At 31.2% G+C, this 27,392-nt stretch overlaps 1 protein-coding gene across 6 annotated transcripts in view; it reads right to left on the bottom strand.

Annotated features, from left to right (window-relative positions):
• Window positions 1-27,392, bottom strand: part of LOC115874551 (troponin I 2-like) — a 66,659-nt gene that overhangs the window by 17,777 nt on the left and 21,490 nt on the right. For 4 of the 6 annotated variants that reach the window (XM_030889730.1, XM_030889727.1, XM_030889733.1 and 1 more), the window contains 4 exons: window positions 14,450-14,493; window positions 11,780-11,921; window positions 8,721-8,753; window positions 5,139-5,145 (listed from right to left, as the gene is read on the bottom strand). In XM_030889730.1, coding sequence (XP_030745590.1) covers window positions 5,139-5,145; window positions 8,721-8,753; window positions 11,780-11,921; window positions 14,450-14,493 — 226 coding nt within the window. Of the gene's footprint in view, window positions 1-5,138; window positions 5,146-8,720; window positions 8,754-11,779; window positions 11,922-14,449; window positions 14,494-19,186; window positions 19,288-27,392 lie in introns of all 6 variants that reach the window. The other 2 variants (XM_030889729.1, XM_030889732.1) reach the window with 1 other exon arrangement.

Raw genomic sequence — 27,392 nt, 5'->3', positions numbered from 1 at the left:
TTGATTTTTAAATGGCACACTCAGTAGTTTTACTTTATTCGATAGAAAATGATACTCTGGATAGAATGACATATCATATGTCAACTTTTGACATACTTACTTAAAAAATCAATCAATACTAATATATAAAATCCTTAAGTGACTGACATACTGATTAATCACGATCCTGCTCAGACCACTCAAAGAAGCTCAATTTTGGCATACAGGTTGATTCTAAGATGTAGAGGTTCGATAAGAAGGGATTTTTCGAAATTCCAGTTCCAAGAGGGTGAAACCACCCCTCAAATATTACAATATTTTTTATTTAAAAAACGGTCAAGTTTCAGAAAAAACGCTTAAACAAGTATATTTTATTTAGTTTTTTTACATATTTTAAGATTTTTAAAAATGTATACAGGGTGTTTCGTAAAGATAGTAAATTAAAACTAACTAATTCGAATTATCTTTTTCGATATAATCGAGATAGAAATTAGTAATATTTTATATTATATCTGTGGTAACAACTGTGAATTACAAATGAACATAAAACATCACCTCTTATGGACGAATACGAATATTAGTAATTAGTATAGTAGTACTATTAGTACTGAGATTAGTATATTAGTAGTATTCTTTCGTTCGGAACGAACTGAAAATTTTCACTTAAACTGATTTATAAAGGGAATCGACAAAGAAAGGAACGATCCGATATAGAAAAATCCAGAAATCATTGTTATTTCCTATACCATGTAGTAATAAATCAGTTTAAGTGAAAATTTTCATTTCGTTCGGAACGAAAGAATACTACTATTATTTGGTTCATTTCCATCTCACCCAAATTTCACCGAACACCTGCCGAACACTAAAATTAATTTTCTTCTTTTATCTAAATAGTTATTGATTGCAACTGATAAAATAAAAAGAAACACGAACCGCACGTAAACAAGGACATACTTATATCGTTTTAGAAGAAGCTTTTATTTTAGATATGAGCTTTTCAATAGAAATTGAAACAATCATAAACTCGGCACGTTTAAATTTAAAACTTTAAATTATGGTTTAATTTATTAAACGGCTTAGGCACAGTTAATAGAAAATGTGGTCATTGATTAATCACGATCCTGCTTAAAGCGCTTGACGTAAAAAGCTGATTTTTGGAAAACGGATTGTCTTTGGGGTGTAGAGGTTCTATAAAAAGGGATTTTTCGAAACTCGAATTCTAAAGCCGGGTCCAGACTATGTAACAAAACATGTTAAATAACGAAGTTTTATAACTTGTTATAGAAATTCAAGTAAAAAAGTTATAAAACACAATGTTATACAACAGTTTTCTTGTTATATAGCAAAAATTTTGTTATCCATTAGGTGTCGGTAAAGATCAAAGAAAGTTATAAAACTTTGTTTTATAACACGCCGCGACTTGTCCACACTTGTGTTATTAAACATTTACTGCAGGACGAGCGGCGTTTGAATTTAGTATTGCCAGAACTCTTGCGTTAAGGACGGTCCACACTTGCTATATAACACTGCTATATAGCAAAGTTATATAACATGTTACATATTTTTTAGTTATATTTAGCAAATTTCGATGCTATATAACTTGCTAGATGTTATCCATTTGTAGTCGGTAAAGATCAAAAGATGTTGTGCAACATTGCTATTGTAACATGAAACAACGTGTCCACACTTGCTAAATTTCTAGTTTAGCCGCTCATATTTTCAGGGACGTGCGCGACAGAATCTTAGTGTGGTGAGCTGATATTGGTTTGTTTATTTACTGGTCAATAATACCGTATGATCAAAAAAAAACTGCATCCCGTCGGCCTCCCGTCCAGTGGGCTTGGACATGACGACATTCCTCATATAATTTTGACATTCCCAATATAATTTTCCATATAAAATGACAGCGATTTTCATTTCATAGTATGTATTTGGAAAGAGAAAAAGTTGAGAAAAAAATGCGTTATCTAATAGGCCAGTTCCAGAGGGAACAAAAGAAATGCAAATCAGGTACTGCATGGTTTAGACGAAGTGGATAATTCAAAATGGTTTGCTTTTGCTTTTAAGTTATTAATGTTTTTAAAAGACAGAAACACACCACGAGAAACAGCCGAGGCAAGTATTGAAAAGATAAGCTAATTGAGTTCAACTGTGTCTAGATCTTGCTGGTAGGCTATGGCGGACTCAAAACCGCTTTTTTTTCGACTTTCTTTCCCTTTGTTCAAAAATAATTACGCACGCCGCTGCTGCGAGCTGAACCTCTTTCTCGCCAAAACGATTCATGACTACGAAAACTATAATGTGGACGGCTCCCGGTTTTTTAACATGTTACATGTAGCTTGTTATATAGCAATGTTATATAACATGTTACTAAATGTGGACCCTCCTTTACACAGTGATTTTTGTAAATTTTTTTACGCAATGGAATGGTCGAAAGAACTTACCACTCATTTAATCGAGTTATTTCGTGAGCATCGAGTATTATGGGATCCTACTTTCATGGATGGAAATTTTTTAAAAAATCATACAGGGTGTTTCAAAAAATTGGGTAATTTCTTAACCACGATTCTGTTTAAACTGCTTGATGTAAAAAGCTTATTTTTGGCAAACGAATTTTTTGAAAGTCAAATTCCAACGAGATGAAACTACCCCTCAAATATTACCAAGTTATATAATAATATCGCCATTTTGTTTTTTCTCATGCTGACATAAATGTGAGAAAATGTTATCCAGTTTTTATGTTAATAGAAATTCTTGCTTTGCTTTATCATCACCATTACAAAAGATTAATTCGACGCGAACGAAGTGGCGGGTACACGCTAGTATATTATATAATAAATTTCAATATAGAGTACCATGGCTGTGCTAAAAATACCAATTTCTAATCAAGGGGCTATGGAAAAATAGATTTGATCGTCTAATGTGTTTAGTGTCTTTCCTGGCCGGTTAAAACATGCCTAAATCGTATTTTTAATCATATCTCATTTTTTTTAAAATGGAATAAAGTTGGCTCATTATCATATTTGGAAAAAAAACATTTTTTTACGAATAATTTCGTACCACACACATGGTATTTCGAGTCAAATTGTTGTTATCAATTGCATATTACAATTTCAAATAAACAATATATCAGAATATCAAAAATTGACATATGATATGACATTCTATTCAGAGTGCCATTTTCTATCGAATAAAGTAAAAAAAAATACCGAGGGTGTTATTTAAAAATCAGAAGTTGTAGTAATTTCCGGTGAAACAGGAAGTGACCGAAAACATTTTAATAGGTCAGTCAATCCTAATTTATGTCATATACTAATATACCAAATATCGTTTTTTTTTATCTGGAGAAATAAAAAAATTATTTGAGACACACCCGGTATAGCCATGCTATTTATCAGATTGATGATAGTATTTTTCACATTGAAACAAAGTGATGCTCAACTTTTGAATCTATAGTTCAGTCATTGGGGATTTTTGCTTGGAAAAAAGTCTTTGCAACTTTGCAGGTTTATAGGTTTTGGGGTCCCTAACTAAAATCCATAAAATGCATATTTTCAGACTTGCCGTCGGCGCCGCCATCTTGACAAGATGGCGCCCAAAATCGGTATTTTGTGAATATCTCAAAAACTATGTGTTTTTCGCGAAAATTTGAGGAGAGCAAATTAAAGAGAATAAAATTTTCTATAAAAAAGGTTTTATGAAAATTTTCGCTAAAGTCAACCGTTTAGGCACAAAATCCCTGGAAATTTTACAATTTTGCGTAAAATATGATATATTATGTATAGTCGATTTTCCGAAATCAAATGTCGATTAGGGTTCCTAAAACTAGTTTTAGTTTAGTTAATTCGCTCATTAATTTATGAATAATTAATTTTAATTATTGAAAATGTGTAGGTACTTGTTTCCACACCACCCAAGAGATAAAGTACATGGCGCGTTTATTTTAACGTGGTCTCCCCGGGGGCCTACTCCACTAGGTAAATTAAAAACTTTAACTTATCTGCACAAGCCCGACGGATCTGGCTCATTGATGTCAAAGTTGATCGTGTCTGCTGTGCTGGGCTCATCAGGGTGGTCTCTCAATACGTCCAACTCTTCATCTTCAGCCGCCAGAGGGATATCTACAGGCAAGTCCAACACTTCTTCATCGGATTCCTCGAGTGACACTTCAGTGACGTCACAGGATTTCCCATTGCAGTTGCACAAATTATTGAACATTTTATTCCGGCTTTTCTGCATCCGCAGGCATTTGTGGCTTTACCACAGTTGTTGGTTTTGCATTTACAGGATAAAAATGCCACTAGGGAGCTGGATCTTTCAACGTTGTGACTGGAGTAATGCCTGTTTTTGTTTTCTTCCAACCCTATTCTTCGGCATCTTTGGTACAACCAGACAAATGCTGAACCTGGTGGTAAGTTCGCAATGAATGCTGTCCAGCACGACAATTAATTATTCATAAATTAATGAGCGAATTAATGATACCATACTCTTCCATGACCAAATTGAAGAAACTAAACTAAAACTAGTTTTAGTGAACACTAATCGACATTTGATTTCGGAAAATCGACTATAGTATGTATATCATACTTTTTTATTTTTTTACTTTTTACTTTTTTATTTAAACCCGATAGCAAAATTGTAAAATTTCCAGGGATTTTGTGCCTAAACGGTTGACTTTAGCGAAAATTTTCATATAGAAATTTTATTCTCTTTAATTTTGCTCTCTTCAATTTTTTGCGAAAAACGCATAGTTTTCGAGATATTTACAAAATACCGATTTTGGGCGCCATTTTGGCAAGATGGCGGCGCCGGTGGCAAATCTGGAAATGTGCATTTTATGGATTTTAGTTAGGAACCCCAAAACCTATAAACCTGCAAAGTTGCAAAACTTCCGGACTTTTTTCCAAGCAGGGCCCATTTTTGATCCCCAATGATTGAACTACTAGGTGTATTATGAAGATTAGTTAATGTCCGTTTATACTAGACTATAATTGTGTGTAGACCTGCCTTAAAATACAATAGCATTTCTATAGTTATTTATAGAGCATGAAATATATTGTATGTAACTCTAGACTCTAGATATTGTTTGTATAACTATTCGGATATTTTTAGTTATGCTTACTTGTATCACATGTCAATTATAAAAAGACATTTCTTACCTCCCTCCTGAAAATAAAGTAAAAAATATAATTAAATATTTTTCTGTTCTATTTTTTGTAAATTTATATTTAAGAACAACAATAATTAGAGGATTAGAATTTTTGAAAAAAGAATTGAAAATAATTTTTGATCGCTTTTGTGAAGAAACACTACCATCCTTTTATTACATTACATAAAATATAATTATATCAATGTATATTAGTTATATCTTTTATTCTTTATTATGTCAATGAATATGATATAATCAGCATAGGTTAATACTGAACGATCGAAAAAAACGGCTTCAAATTGGCGTGGTCAATGCCTAGACGTTATTTACTCAAAATTGACATAAAACTTGACTTAAAACAAAAATTAACACTAATTATAGAGAGATTAAAAAAGAATGGAGCGTTGCCAGACACACAAATCTATTTCAAAAATGATTTATTTCCGAATTTTAAACTACACCATTAAAAAATACAGAAGATTACGGGCCAAATAACGAAGGTTAGGGATTGAGCTCGCTAAAATTGTCATTGACTGTCATTTCCCAGCAGTCATTGACACCGTTTTTTTCGATCTTATGCTATAACTAGGTTATATTCTAACATATAACCTAGTTCTAGCAATAACGCCTTAACTATAATTGAAATTCAAGTGTGTAATTAAAAAAAGTAATTGTATTTTCCAGCGAAAAGCAAAAATATAGAATGTTCAGCCATTGTTCAACGTGACGTCATATATTTTCGAACTCTCTCGATCACCTGACAACCAGATGATAGAGATTGGTGACGTCATTTCGTCATTACGGCATTTCGTAAATTACTGCATATTCTTTTTAGCATATGTCATTGTCGTTTGATTTGGGGTTATAATTTTATTGACGGATATCGATCAATGTCAAAATTAAAATTTGATTCTTGCTGTAAAACAAAATACAATTTTTTTTATTGCAAAAATGCCTGAAAGATTTAACCAAAATGAACAAGAGCTCATTCCTAAGCTTATAAATTATTTTTCTCGAGAAGGAGACACTGGTAGAACATTCTTGCCCGTGGACTCCGTATACGAAGTAAGTACAATGCATAGGTGTAATATTCCTTTATAAAATACAAATTCATAACGTTTTTAAATAATATAGCTAGTTGCGGATGGTTTAGATATAATAGAATAGTCTAAAGGATTGGAACTAAAGGGATCGTAACTGATGAAGAGTTCAAGAAAAAATTAATAAATGCCGAAAAAAAACGGAACTCGCTCAATCAATATTATAGGAACGTTCTTAAAATTTTCTAAACAATATGATCTGATCTCAGACACACCCTAAAACTTATATTTGACAAAAATTGATGACGTAATTTTTAACGATGGCTGAACACTCTTTTACGATCTCTTGCTTTATTTTCTGAATACACTTATAAAGAAATATAAACTCACCGGCAAAAAAAACCGGCCACTAAAAACTAGTCCCAATTTCAAAGTTGGATTTCTCGCGAACCACTCATTAGAACCATGATTTTTTTTTAAATCGTCAATTAATTCCTTGTTAACGGATGCTACGTCAGAAATTTTTATTCCGAATTTATTTTCAGCATATACAGGGCAAAACAATAAGACGATGTTTTTTGTCCGAACTTTGTAACACCTGGGTGCCGGGCCACAGCGGCATCCAAGGCAACAAAAAAAAAGATGAGCTAGCTAGGCAGGGATCATCCGCATCCTATCTTGGTCCAGAGCCAGTAATGGGAATACCCAAATGTATGGCCCGTAGTGCACTAAAACAATCAAGGAAAAGCACAATGTCCACTGGAGAAACAGACAGGGGCACAGGCACAGCAAGGCTTTTATCCAAGGACCTAGCTCTAAAACCGCAAAAGAACTGCTAATGCTTAGCAGGAATAAAGTGCGGATTACAACAGGCCTCTTGACAGGACACATGGCTGTCAAGAGTTATCTGAACAAGCTCAACCTGTATCAAGGAACTCTTTGCTGCAGACTCTGCGATAAAGATCCTGAAACAGCGGAGCACATAATATGTCACTGCGAGGCTCTGGATCGCAAGCGACACTCTTTATTTGGGAAAGCTAGGCTAGAACCAGAGGAACTATGCTCCCATCCTATCAAGGACCTGCATAAGCTAGTGCAGGGCACAGGGATAGGAGAATGGGTGCAGATATAGAAGGGGGACAAACACAATAGCCCTCACAGGTCGCAGTGTTTCCAGCAGAGGACGGCCCCTTGTTATGGAAAAAAAACACCCTGTTGGGTGCAGCAGCTGTAGTAGCTATTGCTAAATCAAATCATATTATAGCCTCATCTTTTGTGATCATTTTGTTTTTTTAATCACGACACACTTTGTTTAAAACAAACGTCTCGGAAACATGCTTCACAGGCAGAACGTTTTATGTGTAAATAATCAAGGCGACGCGACATAAGCGAAAACGGATTTATGAGTATTTGCAACATGACAACGACGGTTGTCATATTAAAAAATGCCATTATCTGTGACGGATGTTGCTCGTATTGTGGCTTTAATTGAGGATGGCCAAAGTCAACGTTATGTGTCCTAAACCCTGGGTATACCTCGAACAACGGTCCAGGATGCCTGGAATCGGTATATGGAAACGGAAAATTTTACCAGGCGAGTGGGCTCCAGAAGAAAACGGAAGACAAATTCCATTGACGACCGCTTTATTGTCCTTAATACTTTACGAAATCGTAGAATTACAGCGTTTCAGCATCAACATCTGCTGTAGGACTCAAGTCAGTGAGAGAATAATCCGTCGACGACTAAAAGAAAACAGCTTGTCTGCAAGGAGGCCTGCCATAGGACCCCAGCTACTTCCAAGACATCGTAAAGCACGTCTTCAGTTTGCGCGTTTATATGTGTATTGGGATATTGAGCAATGGAGTAAATGGCTTTTTTCGAGGCGTTTGTTTTAAAGCAGCGTATCTCCAATAACAACAGAGATAATATCGTGATTAAAAGAACAAAATGCTCACAAAAGATGAGGCTACAATATGATTTGATTTAGCAATAGCTACCACAGCTGCTGCAAAAAACTTCGTCTTATTGTTGTGCCCTGTATATGCTCAAAATAAATTCGGAATAAAAATTTCTGACGTAGCATCCGTTAAGAAGGAATTAATTTTCAATTTAAAAAAAAATCATCAAAATCTAATGAGTGGTTCACGAAAAATCCAACTTTGAAATTGGGACTAGTTTTTAGTGGCCGGTTTTTTTTGCCGGTGAGTGTAGTTGAAAATTAAATGTTTCGGGATATCTTGGTGGATGTGTGTAATTTTTTGAAATTACTTGAATTCTTTTTTAAAAAAAATTAATCCTAAGTGACAAGTGACAGGGAAAGAACAAATAAGACACAGTAAACACACTTAAACAGCTTTAATTATGTAATAAGGTTTTATTATAAACAAATAAAGGATTGATAGATAGACAAAGTGAACGGTGATTGTCACAATACGGGACAACACAACATTTCAACACTTTTACGGAACATGGTTATAGTGTAATGGAACAAAAACGATAAAAAATACGAGTTGGATTAAAATTAGGGTGTTCATGCTTCAACTTCTTGTACCTTCTCTCCCTTCTTGGACCAGTCTGGCTTTTTCTGAAATATTAAATAACAAAATAAATATTTTCTGTGTTAGAATATATCGTGACTAAATGTTTTGATCAACAAATTAAGCGTAGTAGACAAAACACATTGACGCATCTAAAATCAAAATTCTCAAATTGAATTTTTTTTCGATTACTATGACATTACTTTAATTCATCAATACTATGTATATGTTAGATACGCCAATGGATATACAAATGCGTCACAAACATTGTGCCAATAAACGTTTTTAATAGTCCTGTTTCTTTCTCATAAAATATTTGGAGTTTTTGCGTGTGCAAATGCAAAAAAGTCCTGGGTAAATTTAAACCCCAAAAGAACCAATACAAGATAGAAAAATGTAACTAAAGAATAAACAAACAAAATTCTAAACAGTGTATAAGCATGTAGCACAAATTTTTGAGTTACAGCATTGCAAACTGGTATCAAATATCAATTTTATTATATACAGGGTGTAAATTACGAAAGCAGAGAGCTGCTATACCAACGTTGAAAAATATTTTTAGCAAAATTCACAGTTTTTCTGCAAATTTACAATTTTTCTATAAATTTACACGTTTTCTGTAAATTTACATTTTTTGTGTAAATTGCATGCGACATACACTAACACCGCAAAAAGAAAATCTGTAAATTTGCATAAAAAGTTTAAATTTACAGAAAAATGCAAATTTACAGTAAAAGCGTAAGTTTACAGAAAAAGTGTAAATTTACAGAAAAAGTGCAAATTTACAGTAAAAGCGTAAGTTTACAGAAAAAGTGTAATTTTGCAAAAAAGGTGCAAATTTACAATAAAAGCGTAAGTTTACAGAAAAAAGTGTAAATCTACAGAAGAAGTACAAATTTACAGTAAAAGCGTAAGTTTACAGAAGAAGTGCAAGCTTACACAAAAAGTGTAAATTTACAGAAAAAGTGTAAATTTTGCTAAAATTTTTTTTCCATGTGATGGCGTCGAATACGAGAGAAAAAAGAAAATTGAATTTATTACGCATTATATTTTTAAAACGGAAATAATTTCCTATTCTTGAATTTAGTTATTTACACCCTGCGTTTTGTATAATTGCGTAGCTTTTAAACATTGTACAGCATCTGAAAGACAACAAAACAAGAAGTCAAACCCAAATCTTCATCAGCTTCGAAGATATCTCACCTGTCTAAGAATATCTAAAGTGGCAAACATAGTAAAAGCACTAAACATCTCAAATATACTTAAAAAAAACTATGTATGCCGTTTAGATATTTTCAAAAAAAAAGGATTGCATAAAAAAAAGATAAAAATAAGTAGGCATTAGCAAAATGCAAAAATGTGTTTCTCTGTTTTACATTCGAAAAAAAAGTATCAAAAATGTAAAAACAGTTTCAAAAAATCCAAAAAAAATAGCAGAAGGTTTTTGAATAAACGCTTGAATTAAAACCACATTTTTTTCAAAATACATTAATTTTATTTGACCAAATAAAACATACCTAAGGTATTTTTAATAAAATTTTCTGTGCTTGTTATATATACGTAAGTGTAATAAATAATAGTTTTTTTGGAAAATTAAAAATAGTAAGGATAATAATATCGGTGGAAATTTACTTCTTCTGCCATTCAGCTTTTTCCTGTTTTGGTTTCTGTAAAATTAAGAAACTGTTGTAGCAGGACTCCGGAAAGTGTGTGTGGAAGAGCTAATTTTTCGTTAAAATTAGAGCAAGAAATAAAAAAGGGGAAAATATTAAAATAAGGGAGAATTGTATGAATATTAAAAACACATCTATATTATAGTGTCATAGTAATATTAAGGGTGTTAATATTTTTTATATCTATTTTGTAGAATAGTCTAGAAGTAATCGGGGTAAAAACTTTTCGTTCGTACCTGTATAAAACTACCGAGCAAAAGAAATATACAATTTCCACGTAAAAAACAATGACAAGACATGTTTGAGAAAGTGACATATAATGCTATTTTAATATAAATATTATTTTCAATTTATTTCTGTAATCTCTACTCATTTTTCTGTTTTCTCAATAATCTGCAAATGTGGAATACCGTCCAAAATACACACTTTTATGCAAATGCCTAATGATATTAACGTTTAAATTTATTTAAGAAGAGAAAAAATTTTGAACCTAACCAAACAATTCGTATTTATAGTGGTTTACAGTAATTTGGTTAAATTAAACGAATATTCTCGTTGATTATTGTTTTGAAATAAATATGACAATGTCCAATGAAAATGCGAGGTTGCTTAACTCTAATAACTCTAATTCTGAGTTAGCAAATGAGCTAGATGATTTATCTAGACCGTTATTTAGAAGCTGCAAATTTATCGATGCAAATATAATATGCATAAAAATTTAACTTTCTACCACACAACCAGATCATATTGGTACACAGGTACAGCATCAAGTTTATTATGATGATTATCCATGATCCTTTATCATTTAAAGCATTTAAATGATAAAGCATTTAAATCAAATGTTTTTTGGATTTCAATCCAATAACTATCTATGCCTTGTGTCGATTATTTCGAATCCAAATATCTGGAAAACAATAAGTCAACGCGGTTTTTACCATGAGATCTTATTTTTACATAAAAAAAAGTAAAAATATTTTTTCACTCAGTAGAGTCATACAGGTACAGACGAAAATTTATGATGGACAAAAATTATAGTATCTGTCAAATCTGGATCGATTCTAAGAAGCGTCCTAACAAAAAAAGACTGTCTAAAGTCTAAAATTCTTTTCATTATTTTATATAAACAAAAGGATCTATGGAAAAAGACAGGCAAAATGTTTTAGACTTTCTGGAATTTCGTCTATAAAATTAGAATCTATGCGAATTATTTAATACGAGAATAAAAATCAAAAAATCAACTTTCTACGAAATAGAATTCGTGCAAAAGTTATTGTATTGTTTCAATTTTATTTAAAAAAATTAACACCTTGAAAGTTAAAAAATAAAATATAAGGGGTTGGACCTTATTGGGGTAAATATACGTCTTATTTGCCATTTAGTTTGAATTTTAAAGCTATTACCTCTTTATCTTCTTCCTCTAGGGTGAATTCCTTCTTTTTGACGACCTTCAGTTGGTTACGGAAGTTGAATTCTGCCGCCTTTCTTTGAAGCTTGGCGAATTTGTTCTCGTATTTGGAGACTTTCTTCAGGGTTGGTTTGACACTGTTGACAAGCAAATAGTCATGTAAAATTCAAAGGAAACATTTTATTTTTATTTTATAATATTTTTTGAACTGACTATATTAATTGATTTAGATGAAATATATAATTTAGATTATACAGGGGTAACTCACAACGTTGTTTTTTCCAATAAATTCAAAACACACTGTTGAAAAAATGGGACGGGCATTTTGGATAAAAAATATTTTCCTGTATTCTTAGATGTATTCCTAACATTTCATTTTTTGAATTATCCCATTATTTCTATTCTTTTATAAGCTACACATTTTTAAGTAAAGTATTGATTTCAGAGGTTCTTTTATTGACAAAAACAACAATTTTATAATAATTTTAATGGCGTATATGTCCACCTCTCGCAGCAATAACAGCTCGAGGTCCTCGTCGTATCGAATGAATGAAGGGTAGTTATTCTCTCTTGATTTATAGCTTGATAAATATCAAACTATAGATCAAGAAAACCCTTTATAAGAGCTAAGGCTAGCATTAAGGGAGGAATCTCCCTTAATGCTAGCCATAGTTCTTGTAAAGTTTGTAGTTCAGTCATTGGGGATCCAAAAAGGGGCCTGCTTGGAAAAAAGTCCGGAAGTTTTGAAACTTTGCAGGTTTATAGATTTTGGGGTCCCTAACTAAAATCCATAAAATGCACATTTCCAGACTTGCCGCCGTCGCCGCCATCTTGCCAAGATGGCGCCTAAAATCGGTATTGTGTAAATATCTCGAAAACTATGCGTTTTTCTCAAAAATTTGGGGAGAGCAAAATTAAAGAGAATAAAATTTCCTATAAAAAAGGTTCTATGAAAATTTTCGCTGAAGTCAACCGTTTAGGCACGAAATCCCTGGAAATTTTACAATTTTGCGTAAAATATGATATATTATGTATGGTCGATTTTCCGAAATCAAATGTCGGTTCACTAAAACTAGTTTTAGTTTAGTTTCTTCAATTTTGTCATAAAACAGTGGCATATCATTAATTCGTTTAATATAATAATAATTAATTTATGAATAATTAATTGTCGTGCTGGACAGCATTCATTGCGAACATACCACCAGATTCAGCATTGGTCTGGTTGTACCAAAGATGCCGAAGAATGGGGTTGGAAGAAAACAAAAACAGGCATTACTCCAGTCACAACGTTGACAGATCCAGCTCCAAAATCCCTATAGGCATTTTTATCCTGTAAATGCAAAACCAACAACTTTGGTAAAGCCTGCGGATGCAGAAAAGCAGGATTAAAATGATCAATGATTTGTGCATACTGCAATGGGAAATCCTGTGACAACGTCACTGAAGTGTCACTTGACGAATCCGATGAAGAGGACTTGCCTGTAGTTATACCTCTGGCGGCTGAAGAAAGAGTTGGACGAATTGAGAGACCACCCTGATGAGCTCAGCACAGCAGACACAATCGACTTTACATCAAAGAGCCAGGTCCGTCGGGCTTGTACAGATAAGTTAAAGTTTTTAATTTACCTAGAGGAATAGGCCTCCGGGGAGACCACGTTAAAATAAACGCCCCATGACTTTACCCCTTGGGCGGGTGGTGTGGAAAGAAGTACACATTTTCAATAATTAAAATTAATTATTCATAAATTAATGAGCGAATTAATGATACGCCACTGTTTTATGACAAAATTCAAGAAACTAAACTAAAACTAGTTTTAGTTAACCCTAATCGACATTTGATTTCGGAAAATCGACTATACATAATATATCATATTTTATGCAAAATTGTAAAATTTCCAGGGATTTTGTGCCTAAACGGTTGACTTTAGCGAAAATTTTCATAAAATATTTTTTATAGGAAATTTTATTCTCTTTAATTTTGCTCTCCTCAAATTTTCGCGAAAAAACGCATAGTTTTTGAGATATTCACAAAATACCGATTTTGGGCGCCATCTTGGAAATGTGCATTTTATGGACTTTAGTTAGGACTCCAAAACCTATAAACCTGCAAAGTTGCAAAACTTCCGGACTTTTTTCCAAGCAAAAATCCCCAATGACTGAACTGTTGTGGTAAAAAAGGACGACGACAAACAGCTCTTTTAAGTTCATCGCAAAAATGTTCGATTGGTTTGAGTCAGGGCTACAAGGAGGTCATTCCAATCTTCGTAGTCCAATCTCATCCAGATATAGTTGTTAACTACTCGTACTCGTTACCCCGCGCAATGTAGGGGCAAATAGACCAACAATTTCTTGCAGAACATCCTCAATATAACGGTGGACATTGAGAGCTACATTTTCAACAAATTCTTTTAATTTAAAAATGTTTAGCTCATAAAAAATAGAGATAATAGGATAATTCAAAAAATGAAATGTTAGGAATACCTCTAAGATTACAGGAAAGTATTTTTTTATCCAAAATGCGCATCCCATTTTTTCCACAGGGTGTTTTGATTTTATTGCAAAAAACGGAACATCAAACTTAGTCAAAATTTTAGGGTGGCGGAATTTTGTGCCGGGGAGTTTATAAAAAAGGGTTATAGTATTTGTTACAGTATAATATACTCACAATTTGCCTCTGAGGTCATTAACTTGGCTGTTCAAATCGTTGATCTGTTAAAAACAAAAAAAAACATATTTATAGAAAACTAAAATAGACCAATTTTTGATACAGATAGCAATTAATTTTTAATTGCTACATGTGCCTCGATATGAGTAAAAATAACATTTTATAAACCCTTGTTCGTTTCTCTAATACCAATTAGTTTTAATCATATAAAGTTATATTTTTAGGGATTTACTGTGTTTATTAAAAAAATATAAAAATAATTCCTATTTTGCTCAATAACAACATAATTAGAGTTTTTTTTTAAATTTAATTTAGAGAAAAAATCTAATAAAGTGAACAAAGTTTTATAAAAATTAATTGAGAAACACAAACAAAACAGAAAATAAGCATGAAAATCAGTGAGCAAAAACACTACAACAAAGATAGCGACAGCATTTTGGTGACACAGTGTTAGTAATAGAAGAAGGAAATAAAAAAAAATATTTTTTCCTTTTATGATTCGTATTTTACAGATGATAATATAAAGGAATTTTCAAAAAAGATAGACAAAGTTTTGACAAAACGAACAACAAAAAGAAATTAATAGAAAAATGGGGATTTTTCTATTCTCTCACTACGGTATAATCGCAGGTACTGTCCTACATACAAAAATTACAAATATATATACACAATATACAGGTTAAAAAAATTGTAGATACAAAAACACTTCTTGGACTGCATTCGACGTACGATATATGTATATATACACTGAATAAAAAAAGAACAATATACATTTACAAAATACAAAAAATACCGGGCTAATAACATTGCTGGTTCCTGATTGTCGAGTTGATTTAACGTCATATATACAGGTTCTACAAAACATACCTTCTTAACCCACGTATACGGTGCGTTACGAAAAGTATGCTTGTTTTCTAAATCAACCCGTTAATAAGCTGTCAAGTTCGGTAATGCTTTTCCTACGATCTAAATCAAAAGAAAAAACAAGCATGGCACTTCTAATACTGTAGATTCCGTTATTTTCTAGATTAGAATTAAGTGGAAATAATTATAATTTCGGCGAGTTTTGGCAATTTGGAACGTCCTATTAGGTTAAAAATATAAAAACTAAAAAATAAAAATAATATATATGCATGAAGAGCCATGCCGTTTTTTACAAGTCTGTACTCTTAATTTTTGTTTTTTTTTAATATAAATAAAAAAAATTAAGCGTTAGATTAAAAATGTTAGAATAAGAATACAGACTGTTCGGGCAGATTGCAGGTTAAAGCATTGTTAAAGCATTTTAATGTCGTTTTGCTTGTTTAAATTTTGTTTCATTAAAATGCATATACAGTGTTATTTATTTTAACTAAACGGGTGCTTTCAATTTTAAACAATTTTAATCTGGACATATTTTTTAAATAAATTTTACTCTTACTTATTATTTTTTTATTTTTCTAAGAAATATTTCGAAGAAAATTTAGTTTAATGTAATTAAATGTATTTTAAATAAAAAAGCATGATTAAATGTTCACATTAAATTAATTTTATTAAGGTATGGAAATAGTATACTCTATTGCAACCTGTATTTTAATAATTGTTAAAATACTCACACTGTATATGTATTTTTTTTTTAATTTTAGCGCACTAAAAGCATAAGCGAAGAGACGGGAAGGCAAATTAAAGAAAAAAAATAGGTAAAATGTCTCATACGGATAATCGATTTTACAATAATATTTCTTGACATGACAATTGTCATTAAAATGATGGGCAGATGGTACTTTGGATTAGTTACATAAAACAAAAAGTCATAGGCGAGGATGGGAAAGTACGGCTAGACGCTTCATGTAAAATGTCATATTACATACATTTGTCGCTTATTATTTACAAATTTGGGTATGTCAATTATTTGTTTGAACCTGCTTGTGATGCACGCCAATTCGGGTTCATTGATGTGACAGCTTAAGAAATACGAACGAAGTTTTTGTTTTTATTGAATAAATATATTTAAATAAAACAAAAAGTGTTTATATTTCTTAGCTATAAATGGAATTATTCTCGTGTAATATACAGGGTTATTGATAAGTTTCTATTTTTGTTTTCATGTAACTGTTATTTTTTGTCATATTACTATATAAAAATATAACCCTGTATTTTGTATACTAGTGTCAATGAGTTTTGCGTATAAATAATTGAGCAGGTATATAATAATACTGGTAAAAATAATGAAAATTACTTCTTTTTATTAACATTGTCTTAAATTATGTTTATTCTTCGTTATTTTTTAATTAATTTATTTAATATTATTATTTTTAGTGTCGTTATTTTATATTTATCATATCACAGTTTTTCTTCTAATGTTTTTCTTATATTTTGATACTATGGCGTATTTTTCGTATTTTTTTTTATTTTTAAACATTTATTTATAAATAAACTGTGATACATTTCAAATTTACCATTTATATTTAAAAAAAGATGTATTTCTGGATAGTTTAATTTTTAAATGTAGAAAATTTTCGTATGAGAAAAACCTCTTTTAAAATATTTTCTTCTTATTTTGACTAGTAATACTATCCTTCTCAAATATTTATAGCGCACCAATAAACACTCTGTATACGTCAAGCTGAACACATTTTTCACAGTTGTGTTTATTTCTTGTTCCAATGACGAGACAATGAGTTTCAAAACAAACTAGTCACGTGGCAGTTAATATGTATATAACAGGCATAAAATATACTGAGTGTAAATAAATAAGTGCCATGAAATTCGAAATTGCTTAGGGATTGCATTTAAAAAATAAGGTTTGGTCCTTTCAAGTTTTAATTGCCTGTATATTACGTTACTAAATAATCTGCACTTTAACGTTTTTTGGACAATTTTTATATTTCAAAATTAGTCAGTAAAATAATTCAAGTATAGTAACTGTTTAAACATCCTGTATATAACATACTTAAATAATGCTTCTACACAAAACCATGATTTGACAGTGACATCCACACACTAAATTTCTTTTTTTGAGTCACCCTATACACAGGATGAGTCTTAAATAATAGCAAATATTTTTAGGGGTAGGGGGTATATTTCGACCCCAGAAAAATGTCTATGATGTTTTTATCGCAAAAAAATTGGAATTTTTTGAAAATTTGTTTTAATTTTGAGTTAAAAGAAACATAATAAAAGGAAAGATAAAGTGGTTTTCAAAATTTAAATAAAAAATATATCTTTTTTTAATTTTTTGAGAGTTTAAAATATCTCGGTTATTGTGGACTTATTTGAAAATCGGTAAAGAGATAATATGTTTCTTTCATCGAGATCTACCAGCCCCAAAAACATTTGCACTTATTTAAGACTCACCCTGTATAATAAAATATTTTTGTAAGAAAAACTGGTAACATTTTATACAGTCAAAAAATATTTTAAAGAATGAAATTAGCTCCTAATTTAATCGCACTTATTTATTTACACCCTGTATGCCGTATGATCCAAAATAAACGGCGTCAAAGTAGGCGTTGAAATGCCGATAGATCTTAATTGTGTATGGGTTCGATCGCAAGTGTGATTTATTAAAAATTGTCATAAAAATTTCTTCTCTCAACAGTTATTCTTAATTATAGAAAAATACGCGTCATGGTAGCCATTGAAACACTTCTGGTCGGTTTTGTTGGATATTTCTTTTGGCGTATTCACATAATTGGATTGACCGTGTTTATTTTATTGTATTATTCCTTGTTTATTTTATTGATTTTATATAAAATCATTATTAGATTATAAGAATTATAGTATTTTTTTGTGTATCTTAGATATACTGTCATAGTGTTATTGTACAGTATGTCCCCGGATTGTGTTTACAAGAGAAAAAACTTTTTTATTATTGACATTTTGAGAAAAATACATTCTTCATAAAAAATTTTGAAAAGAGTTTTCTTTCAAGGTCGTCAGCACCGGTGTCGCACTAGCCGCACAGTCGACCAAATTAAAGCATCAAAACTTTGTCGCGTGATGCCTAAATTTAGGTGAACTGGCCTGACAGCGCGAAACTCTCGGTGATATACGAGGTTTAATTTTGTTAGTCCCGACGATTTTACTTGACGACTATGCTACGGGGGGCGATTATAAAATTGAATAGATTGATATTGATATTTACAAAGGTTACAAAACAGTACTATTTTCGTAATTTTTGATTTGGGTTTTGACAATTATTTATGTTGTTTGTAATGAAACGATATTTTCATTTAGGTAGTGATATATTTCAGAAAGGATTTAAGGATTAAAAGATATAATATATTTACTTAATTTCAAGGTATCTGTATGAAAAATCATAACGTTAATTATGTTTTATATTATGTGATGTTATCATTTCCAATATCTCTGATGGTTGCAGCGATTACGAAATCTGTGGGTTTTTTGCTCTTTTAAAATGTTAAAGAAGCACAAAATTTATTTTTTCAATGCGGGGGGACATACTCTATATGGGGTGCGATTTCCAATCAAAATTATTATCAGTCGTCGTCTCAAAGGCTACTGTGACGCCGTTTTTTTTTTCGGTAGCATGATTTTGTTATTTTTAGTTGATTTCAGGTAGCAAAGGTAGTACCAAAAATATTATTATATATTATTTAGGTAAGAATAAAAAATAATGAAAAATTAGAGATGAACCTAGGTTGTTTTGAGATTCTCAAACATCTGGTAACAGAGCGAAAGAAAACAAAAAAAACACGTAACGAAATTAACAGTGACATTCTTAATGTGTGGTACCTCGTAGTCTCGCTTTCTAACTTCGCGTTCCAAATCCCATTTCTGCTCTTCGCAAATATACATGCGGTCATAGTACTCCTTAATAATTCTCTTTAGATTCGCTGAAATCGAAAAAATAACGGAACCAGCAGTCAATTAATATGTTCTACACAAAGCGGTTCAACCCTTTTGATGATTCATTTTTGATTAATGTTTATTTTTTGGTTTTGTGGTGGAGATGACTCTGTTTTCGGTTTTGGGATGAAGGCGACACTTTGTTTTACGAAAAATATACTACATCACTACATCTATATCTTTTCTAACTTGCTTATACTAAAATCTACAAAAACGATCTTGCAGTCCCAGAAAATGGAACCAGAATTTCAACAGAACCAACGGATTTTTTTGTCAGTTTAAAATGCCATATCTTTTTTTGTTTTTAGCCCTATTTCCTGGATTTTTTTAGCAAACTGTATATAAATTTATTAACTTTAATTCATAAACTCACTATATTATAAACTTTAGTATTTGACTACTTATGCAAGGTTAATCGAAGAGTTTGTTTTTTATTCTATATTTAAAACATCCTGTGCAATAATTTCGGCAGGAAATTTTCCTAAATCCTTATTTATATTTAACTTTAGTATTTGACTTCTTATGCAAGGTTAATCGAAGAGTTTGTTTTTTATTCTATATTTAAAACATCCTGTGCAATAATTTCGGCAGGAAATTTTCCTAAATCCTTATTTATAGGTCAGAACCATGTTTCCTGAATATTTTATTTCTTGACTCATGTCAACATATGCCTTGGTTAATTTTTAACAGCAAAATGAACTTGCCACAAACATTTTGCAATTTCTTCAATTATCGTTACTTTTTCATGTTATTGTTCATAATAACGAGGTGGCTTTGGTGTATATTGTTGTGTACGATTGACTATGGTTCTTAGTATCAAAAATTGTGCAAAAGTCATTGATCTTGTTGAAGATGGCCCAAATTATGAATATTCGCTTGCTCCTTGAAGAAGAATGGGAAAACTTAACTAAACATATTTGCAGCCTCATTAACAGTATGAACTGACGTCTACTGAGAGTTATACAGCAACCGGGGGAGGCAATACAAAGTACTAGAGTATTTTTTAAGTTTTCTGTTTGTTTGTACACTTAGTTGTTATCATTATTTTTTTTATTATCCTTAGTTCTGTTAGTGTCACTAATATTTATTAAAATCAAGCCTGTATCGTTACTTTTTAACGTTTTTTAAATTTTAAAATAGAGTTCTTATCAATGTTGATATGACATTATGACAATAGTCACCAAAGCCACCTCGTAATATTAAACAATAACATCATAAAGTAATGATAGTTGAAAAAAATTGAAAAGTGTTGGTGGCAAGTTCATTTCGCTCTTAAAAATTAACCAAGGCATGTGTTCACATAAGTCAAAAACAAGCCTGGGTCAAAAATCGAAAAGTAATTTTTTAGGAAAAGTTACTCACGAAATTATTGCACAGGGTGTTTTAGAGTCAAGGTAAAAAACAACCCTTCAATTAACTCTGAAGTCTAAAATATTTATATAGGATGATCTAGTATTTTGCAGCAGGACAAAAACGAATTTTAAAAAGAAAATTTAATATTGACACATAATAATAAAGACGTTTGTTTTAAAATTACTCAAAGATCAGATTTTCAATAAAAGATGGATTAAATTTTGCAGTATTCTATATTTTAACTAAATTTAGATTTTTTTTTAATTTAAAAAAAAAATAAAAACTGTCATTCAAAAAGTTATTTTCAGTATTTTTTGCAAGCCAGAAAAGAAATATTTGTAGGTATCAATTTTTAAAATAATTAAACTTATTACAAAATGTTCAGCTACATATTTAAAGTAAATTTATAAACATAACATTTTTTAAAATAAATAACTAAATATTCTAGAATTAACTGATCTAATTAATAGTCTAAGAGCTAGCAACGTTTTCGAGAAAGTATTTTAAGACGTGGCTATTTTCTGGCTCTTTGATATATCTTTTACTATGCTCTCTCGAACAGCATGCGGCCCGTCTGGCTGCCGATACCAGTTGCGTTCACTACTGCGCATCGAAAGAAGATCCTATATTTTTTATTAATTTAGTGCTATAAATTATAGTATTGAATATAAATCGAACATGTCTCCATAGCGCAGTGCGTAGAGTTTCCAACCACGAACCGATGATTCAGAGTTCGAATCCGGGTCAGGTCAAAGACTTTTTTATTTTATTTTCGTTTATATTTTGATAGTAAATTATTAAATAATTCTGGTAATTAAAAAAAACAAATATTTAATACTTTACTATCAGAATATAAACGAAAATAAAAGTCTTTGACCTGGGGTGCAACTTTGTTCAAGTTAGCAACCGATCGTTTAGAAGCGATGTCAAAACCAGATCGATACTATGTTCATTGCAAAACTATTGTCGCTCAAATGCTGCGAAATATGATATCACTATCACACTCTTGCACACGTGTCTAGACTGTCGCCTCGCCACAAAGCGAGAAATCAGAATATCGCTACGAATCGATGTTGCTACTGAACATAGTGCATCAAGCTACAAATTACTTTGCTATCGCTTTGAAACATGAACAAAGTTGCACCCCTGACCCGGATTCGAACTCTGAATCATCGGTTCGTGGTCGGAAACTACGCACTGCGCCATGGAGACATGTTCGATTAATATTCAATACTAAAATTTAAAGGACTAATAAAAATATAGGATCTTCTTTCAATACGCAGTAGAGAACGCAACGTTTACCGGCAGCTAGACGAGCAGCATGCTGTTCTAGAGAGCATAGTAAAAGACATATCAAAGAGCCAGTACTTTAAAATACTTGTTTTTCCGACGTAGCTAGCTCTCGTACTATAAGAATTGTAGAATTTTGTCTATAGGTGTCGGAGAAATATGTCGCCTTTTTTAATTACGATTAAGTATAGGGCAATCTAGTATGTAAATAATACTTAAATTACATATATTCATTCTCCTAGTCGTTTAAAGAGAATTTAAAGAAGTGTTGATATTTTAAAAGCCAAGGTATCTTTGTACATAGCGGGTAAATATGTACAGTTTGACTCAAAAATAACAGCTATTTGGCAATGTTCTTTTGGTAATTTTTATCGATTTCGCAGAAATCCTGAAATAACTTAAAAAAATACAGAATCTTCCTTGAAGTTTCTTACCTACTGATACGTCATAGTTTACTAGCTAGAACTTTTTGTACTATTCTGCATTTTTTTCATCGAAATATTCGTTATTACAATAATTTTACATAACCTAAACCTGATTATCTGATTCACTTCAAGTTGCAGCTTCCTCAGTATACAGGGTGAATCATAAAAAAGTGCAAATATTTTAGGGGTAGTATATTTGGCCCCGAAACACGTCTACGAGATTTATTTTTTTATAAGTTTTTTTTGTTTTTTTTTTAATTTTTTTATTATTTCAAGGAATTTATTACGACTAGAAAAAATATTGTGCTGGGTTGGCGTTGGTTTCTATGTAATTTGACACATAAATAAAGCTGTCTCTTTAGTTGTCAGTTTTGAGTCAATATTTTTTAATTCTCTTTCGTGTCGATTGCTGATTGAATTGGAGCCAGAAATGGCTCAAAACGAAATAAGTAAATTACCAACAGATATTCAGGCTGAGGCGACAAACGCCATATCCAAACTACTTCCATTTAAATCCCGAATAACTTATGAAAAGGAATACAAAAATTTTCAAAAATTGAAGCAATTAAAAAACGTGCGAGAAGAAATAAAGTTTTTAACCTATCCTCGCTGTTAAAGTATCATTTAATCTACCCTTGCGGTTAAAGTACTATTTTATCTACGATTTTTGATAGATATAAAGCAATTTTAACAGTTGGTATGAAAAAAAAAACATTTTAGTAAATCCAGTGCAGAATATTACAAAAAGTCTACAATAAAAACATACCAGGTAAGTATTTTATTCTAGAATTCTGAACTGACTTGACAAAATTGATAAGTTCTACGTTATTTTTGAGTTCTATTATCTATAATTCTAGCGATTCGTTGGGCCTACTATATGAACTAGAAAATGAAATCTATTTAAGGCCTGTGTATCGTGTGTATAGGAAAGAGTACCTCTGCAGCTTTAATACGTTCGATAACTTCTAAATCGTACTTATCCCCTTCGAGTTTACAAATCTTTTGGTAGTAGCTTTGGCATATCGTTTGTAGTTCAGCTAGAAGAAACAACATAACTTGAATGTGAAAACGTAGCCTTTCGCGACCGGCCGTAACATATTCCAGATTTATACCGTGACATACTGAGATCGAAATGGTAAGAGCCTTTTTTTGAAGGGGCAAAACAAGGCTATAAAGTTACCATATACCTTACAAGCAATTTATTGAATCATATGGATGGGCCAAACACATATATTCGATACCAATTAAACTTTTAGTTACGTAATCGAGGGCCCGATTTATAAGTTTATTGTTGTCAACCATGGACATATTGAGCGCCGGGCTGTCAAACTGGAATTTAAATTTCTCGCTGGGGATTTAGATGGTAGCTCTGCTGTTAATAATGTCAAGTTGCCACATTTATTTATTTATTTCCTGACATTGTCATTCGTTTTGACACTTTAGTTTTGTATTACGAGTTATTGGTTTAAATAAATTGTGTTGTGATACTTTAAGCTTAAAAATTAGTAGACCTTGCAGTCGAACATTGTTTTTTTAGAACCTCTTTTTAGTGCGAAGTGGTACACGATAGCTTAATAGCCGTTTCAAAATACTCATCGCAACCTTATTAGAATATTTTGAACGGGACAGCGGTAGTAATGACCCTTAAGTGCTATTAAGGAGGTGAGTTTTGTTAATGTAAATAATAACTGTTTATATATTTATAATTAATTTATTTTTGTTTCCTAAAGATTTTGATTAAAAGTCCATTGCTGTCAAAAGTCACTAACTAACATTTTTCCGAACAACCAAATTCAATCACTAACTATGTTTTGAAGCGGAGAATCGATTGCAAAAGTCATTAACTACGATTTCTGGCTATTCATGTTTTATTTTAATACCGAATAGTTACTAACTATAACATCTTTATGCAATGCAATTCATCTTTAGACGCATTATTCTCGGAAGTAATAAAAAGTAAGTTAGTGACTTTTGGCAGCAATGGGACGATATGTAAAAGTGGACAACGCTGTGCCCAGGTCAAGCATAATCACGTGACTAAAAGTTTATTTGGTATGAACTATATATCTTTGAAAATCAGTGATTGTTAACAATTACTGGTAAAAGCTCGCATTCACTGATTTGTTAAGACCACGCCAGTAAAAATTCAACACCTATTTTTGAAAACAACTTTTACTAGTGAATGCTAACATTTCCTGGACGATAGCAGTGAGTTTGAAAGATTCAGTTAGCACGGTGGCCACATGTTGTAAAATATAAGGATAAATAAGGATAAGTTGAATAATAGACAATATAAGGGTAACATTAAATTGGGCTAAATGTTGGCAACGTTGGCAGACATCTGGCGTAAATTCACTTTTTTTGTGGTTATGTATAATTGTTCTGTTATCGTTGTAAAAAGTGCTGTGCGGTATTATCCTAGTGGGAGAAATTTTCTGTGAAAAATTAAGGTAAAATAGGCACTCGCAAGAATGTAATAGTGCTTGTTTTTCATTTTTGCAATATAATGAAGTCATAGCAAAAGTTAAGCGTGCAAGAGAAAAAGATATTAAGGAACCTAGTCTAGTGACTATGAATTTATTAAACGTTTTGATATGCTTGACGTAGCGGGTTTGAAAAAACGAATAACACCCGTTGAAGAAAATTCGGGCATACTTTATTTTGTCCACGATGAAGAACATTATTAAAAAAACTTGTACCAATAAGTAAACTTATGTTTATAAATGTTTTTTTAATTGTTTTTTACGCTGTAAAATGTTTATTATGATTTTTTAATAAATACACCAAAGAAGTAAATTGTAATTTTAAGATACATATGTGGATCAGGTTGAATATTGAGATGATCCAATATTCTTAAAAGTTTTATTTGTTCTAACTTCCACCAACATTCTTCCTCACCACACTCGCCCTCTACAATAGAATAACTTTTACTGGCAACCTTAGTAGTAGTAAATGTTACTTTCACTAGCGAATGTAAGAAATTACTAGGAAAAGGCGACAAATCTCTTTAAAATACCACGTTCACTGGTCCAATCCGTAATTGCTAGAATTTCCTAGTGAATGTTAACAATCACTGAATTTCCGACTTTCACTGTAACATTTTTAACTTTCATTGTAGCAACCCATTCCTCTAGTGTTCTGTATCATTGTATTTAGGAGGCCATATTTTTTAAAAAAATGAAAGAAAACATCCAGGTTTATATCTACAAAAATAAAGTTATTTGTGATATGTCTTTATGTCCTTTTATTGTATGTATATTGTATATCTTGATTGATTTCCATGTTAGTTTAACGTGCATTTCCATTTTGCTTTTCCTGAAGAAACCCTTATAAAAGCGGCATAAACGTCGAATTTCAATTTCAATATGACACAGTACAAATTCAGAAAATGATTTACATTTTTAACGTGGAAGTGTTCGTTTTTAACTTGTGTATGTAGATTTTTCGTGTTTAAGTAATTTTCAGGTATTTAATGTTCTTCGGAGAATCAATTCTTTAGCTGAAAGCTGGTATAAATTTTAGTTTATTCATTAATAAAAAGACATATTTCTATTTGATAAAAATTATTGAGATTTGAAAGCTCTAAGCAAGGAAAAATGGCATTTGGCGGCAATTTTCTCGAAATAAAAAATCAAACTTTGTTTAAACAAAATTAATTAAAAGAGTGCGTTGTGTAAAATAAATATAGATTTTTATTCTTTTATTTTTTGTGATTTATCTGAAATATTTTAAAAATTTGTTAAAATTACAATATTAAACATACATATTATATGTTACATATATTATTTTAGTAGTCGTTTAGAGAATAAATATATACGATATCGTTTAAATCTCGGTTTAAATATAATATGAAAAAAAATTCTACTGTTTTTCTAAAAAAAATTTCAGCCCTTTACGAGATGCATCATCTAAAATTTCTAGAATATGCCGGGTGCGTCTCGAAAGTGACTCACCCCTATAACTTTTTTATTTTTTCAGTTAAAAACACGAGATTTGGTATGTTAGTATATGACATAAATTAGGATTGATTGACGTATTCAATTGTTTTCGGTCACTTCCTGTTTCACCGGAAATTACTACAACTTTTGATTTTTAAATGGCACCGTCGGTATTTTTTTTCCTTTATTCGATAGAAAATGACATTCTGAATAGAATGACATATCATATGTCAACTTTTGAAATTTTCGCATATGGTTTATTTGAAATTGTGTAACAATTTGACTCGAAATACCAAGTATGTGGTATCAAATTATTCGTAAAAAAATGCTCTTTCCAAATATGCTAATGAGCCATCCTCGTTCCTCTCTATGATTAAAAATACAATTTGGGCATCCTTTAACCGGCCAGGACAAGACACTAAAACATTAGACGATCAAATCTATGTTTGCAAGTGTTTTCTTTGATTAAAAATTAGTGTTTTTAACATAGCCATGGTACTCTAGAGTGAAATTTAGAATACGATTTTTTTTAAACAAGAATGCCAAAAGTTGTCATATGATATGTAATTCTATTCAGAGTATCATTTTCTATCGAATAAAGTAAAAAATACCGAGAGTGCTATTTAAAAATCAAAAGTTGTAGTTATTTCCGGTGAAACAGGAAATAACAAAAACAACTGAATACGTCAATCAATCCATTTATGTTATATACTAACATAGCAAATCTCGTTCTTTTATCTAAAAATAAAAATAAAAAAGTTATAGCGGTGAACCACTTTTGAGACGCACTCGGTATATCAATGCAATATTTTACTAAAAAGTTCTATCTCTAATACTTAGAAGTATGTCACGATGAAAATACAAAGCAAATCAAATTATTCTACTCTTTTTCTTGATATTATTTTTATATTATTGGATTGAACAGGTGCAGCAAAGATAAAAGCATGTTCTTCTACTTACTTTTAGAATAATTTTTAAATCGAGTTCTGTATCTCAAATTTATTGAATTTGTTACTGCGATTAAACCAACAAAAATCAGTATTTTTGATACAGTCAGTTATTAAAATTCTTCATAAATTTAATAAA

Source organism: Sitophilus oryzae, unplaced genomic scaffold (genome assembly GCF_002938485.1).
Source record: "Sitophilus oryzae breed Bouriz unplaced genomic scaffold, Soryzae_2.0 scaffold_1297_pilon_pilon, whole genome shotgun sequence".
NCBI classification, from domain to species: Eukaryota; Metazoa; Arthropoda; class Insecta; order Coleoptera; family Curculionidae; genus Sitophilus; species Sitophilus oryzae.
The sequence above is the reverse complement of the archived record's forward strand: the minus strand, read 5'-3'. Positions and strand labels throughout refer to the sequence as shown.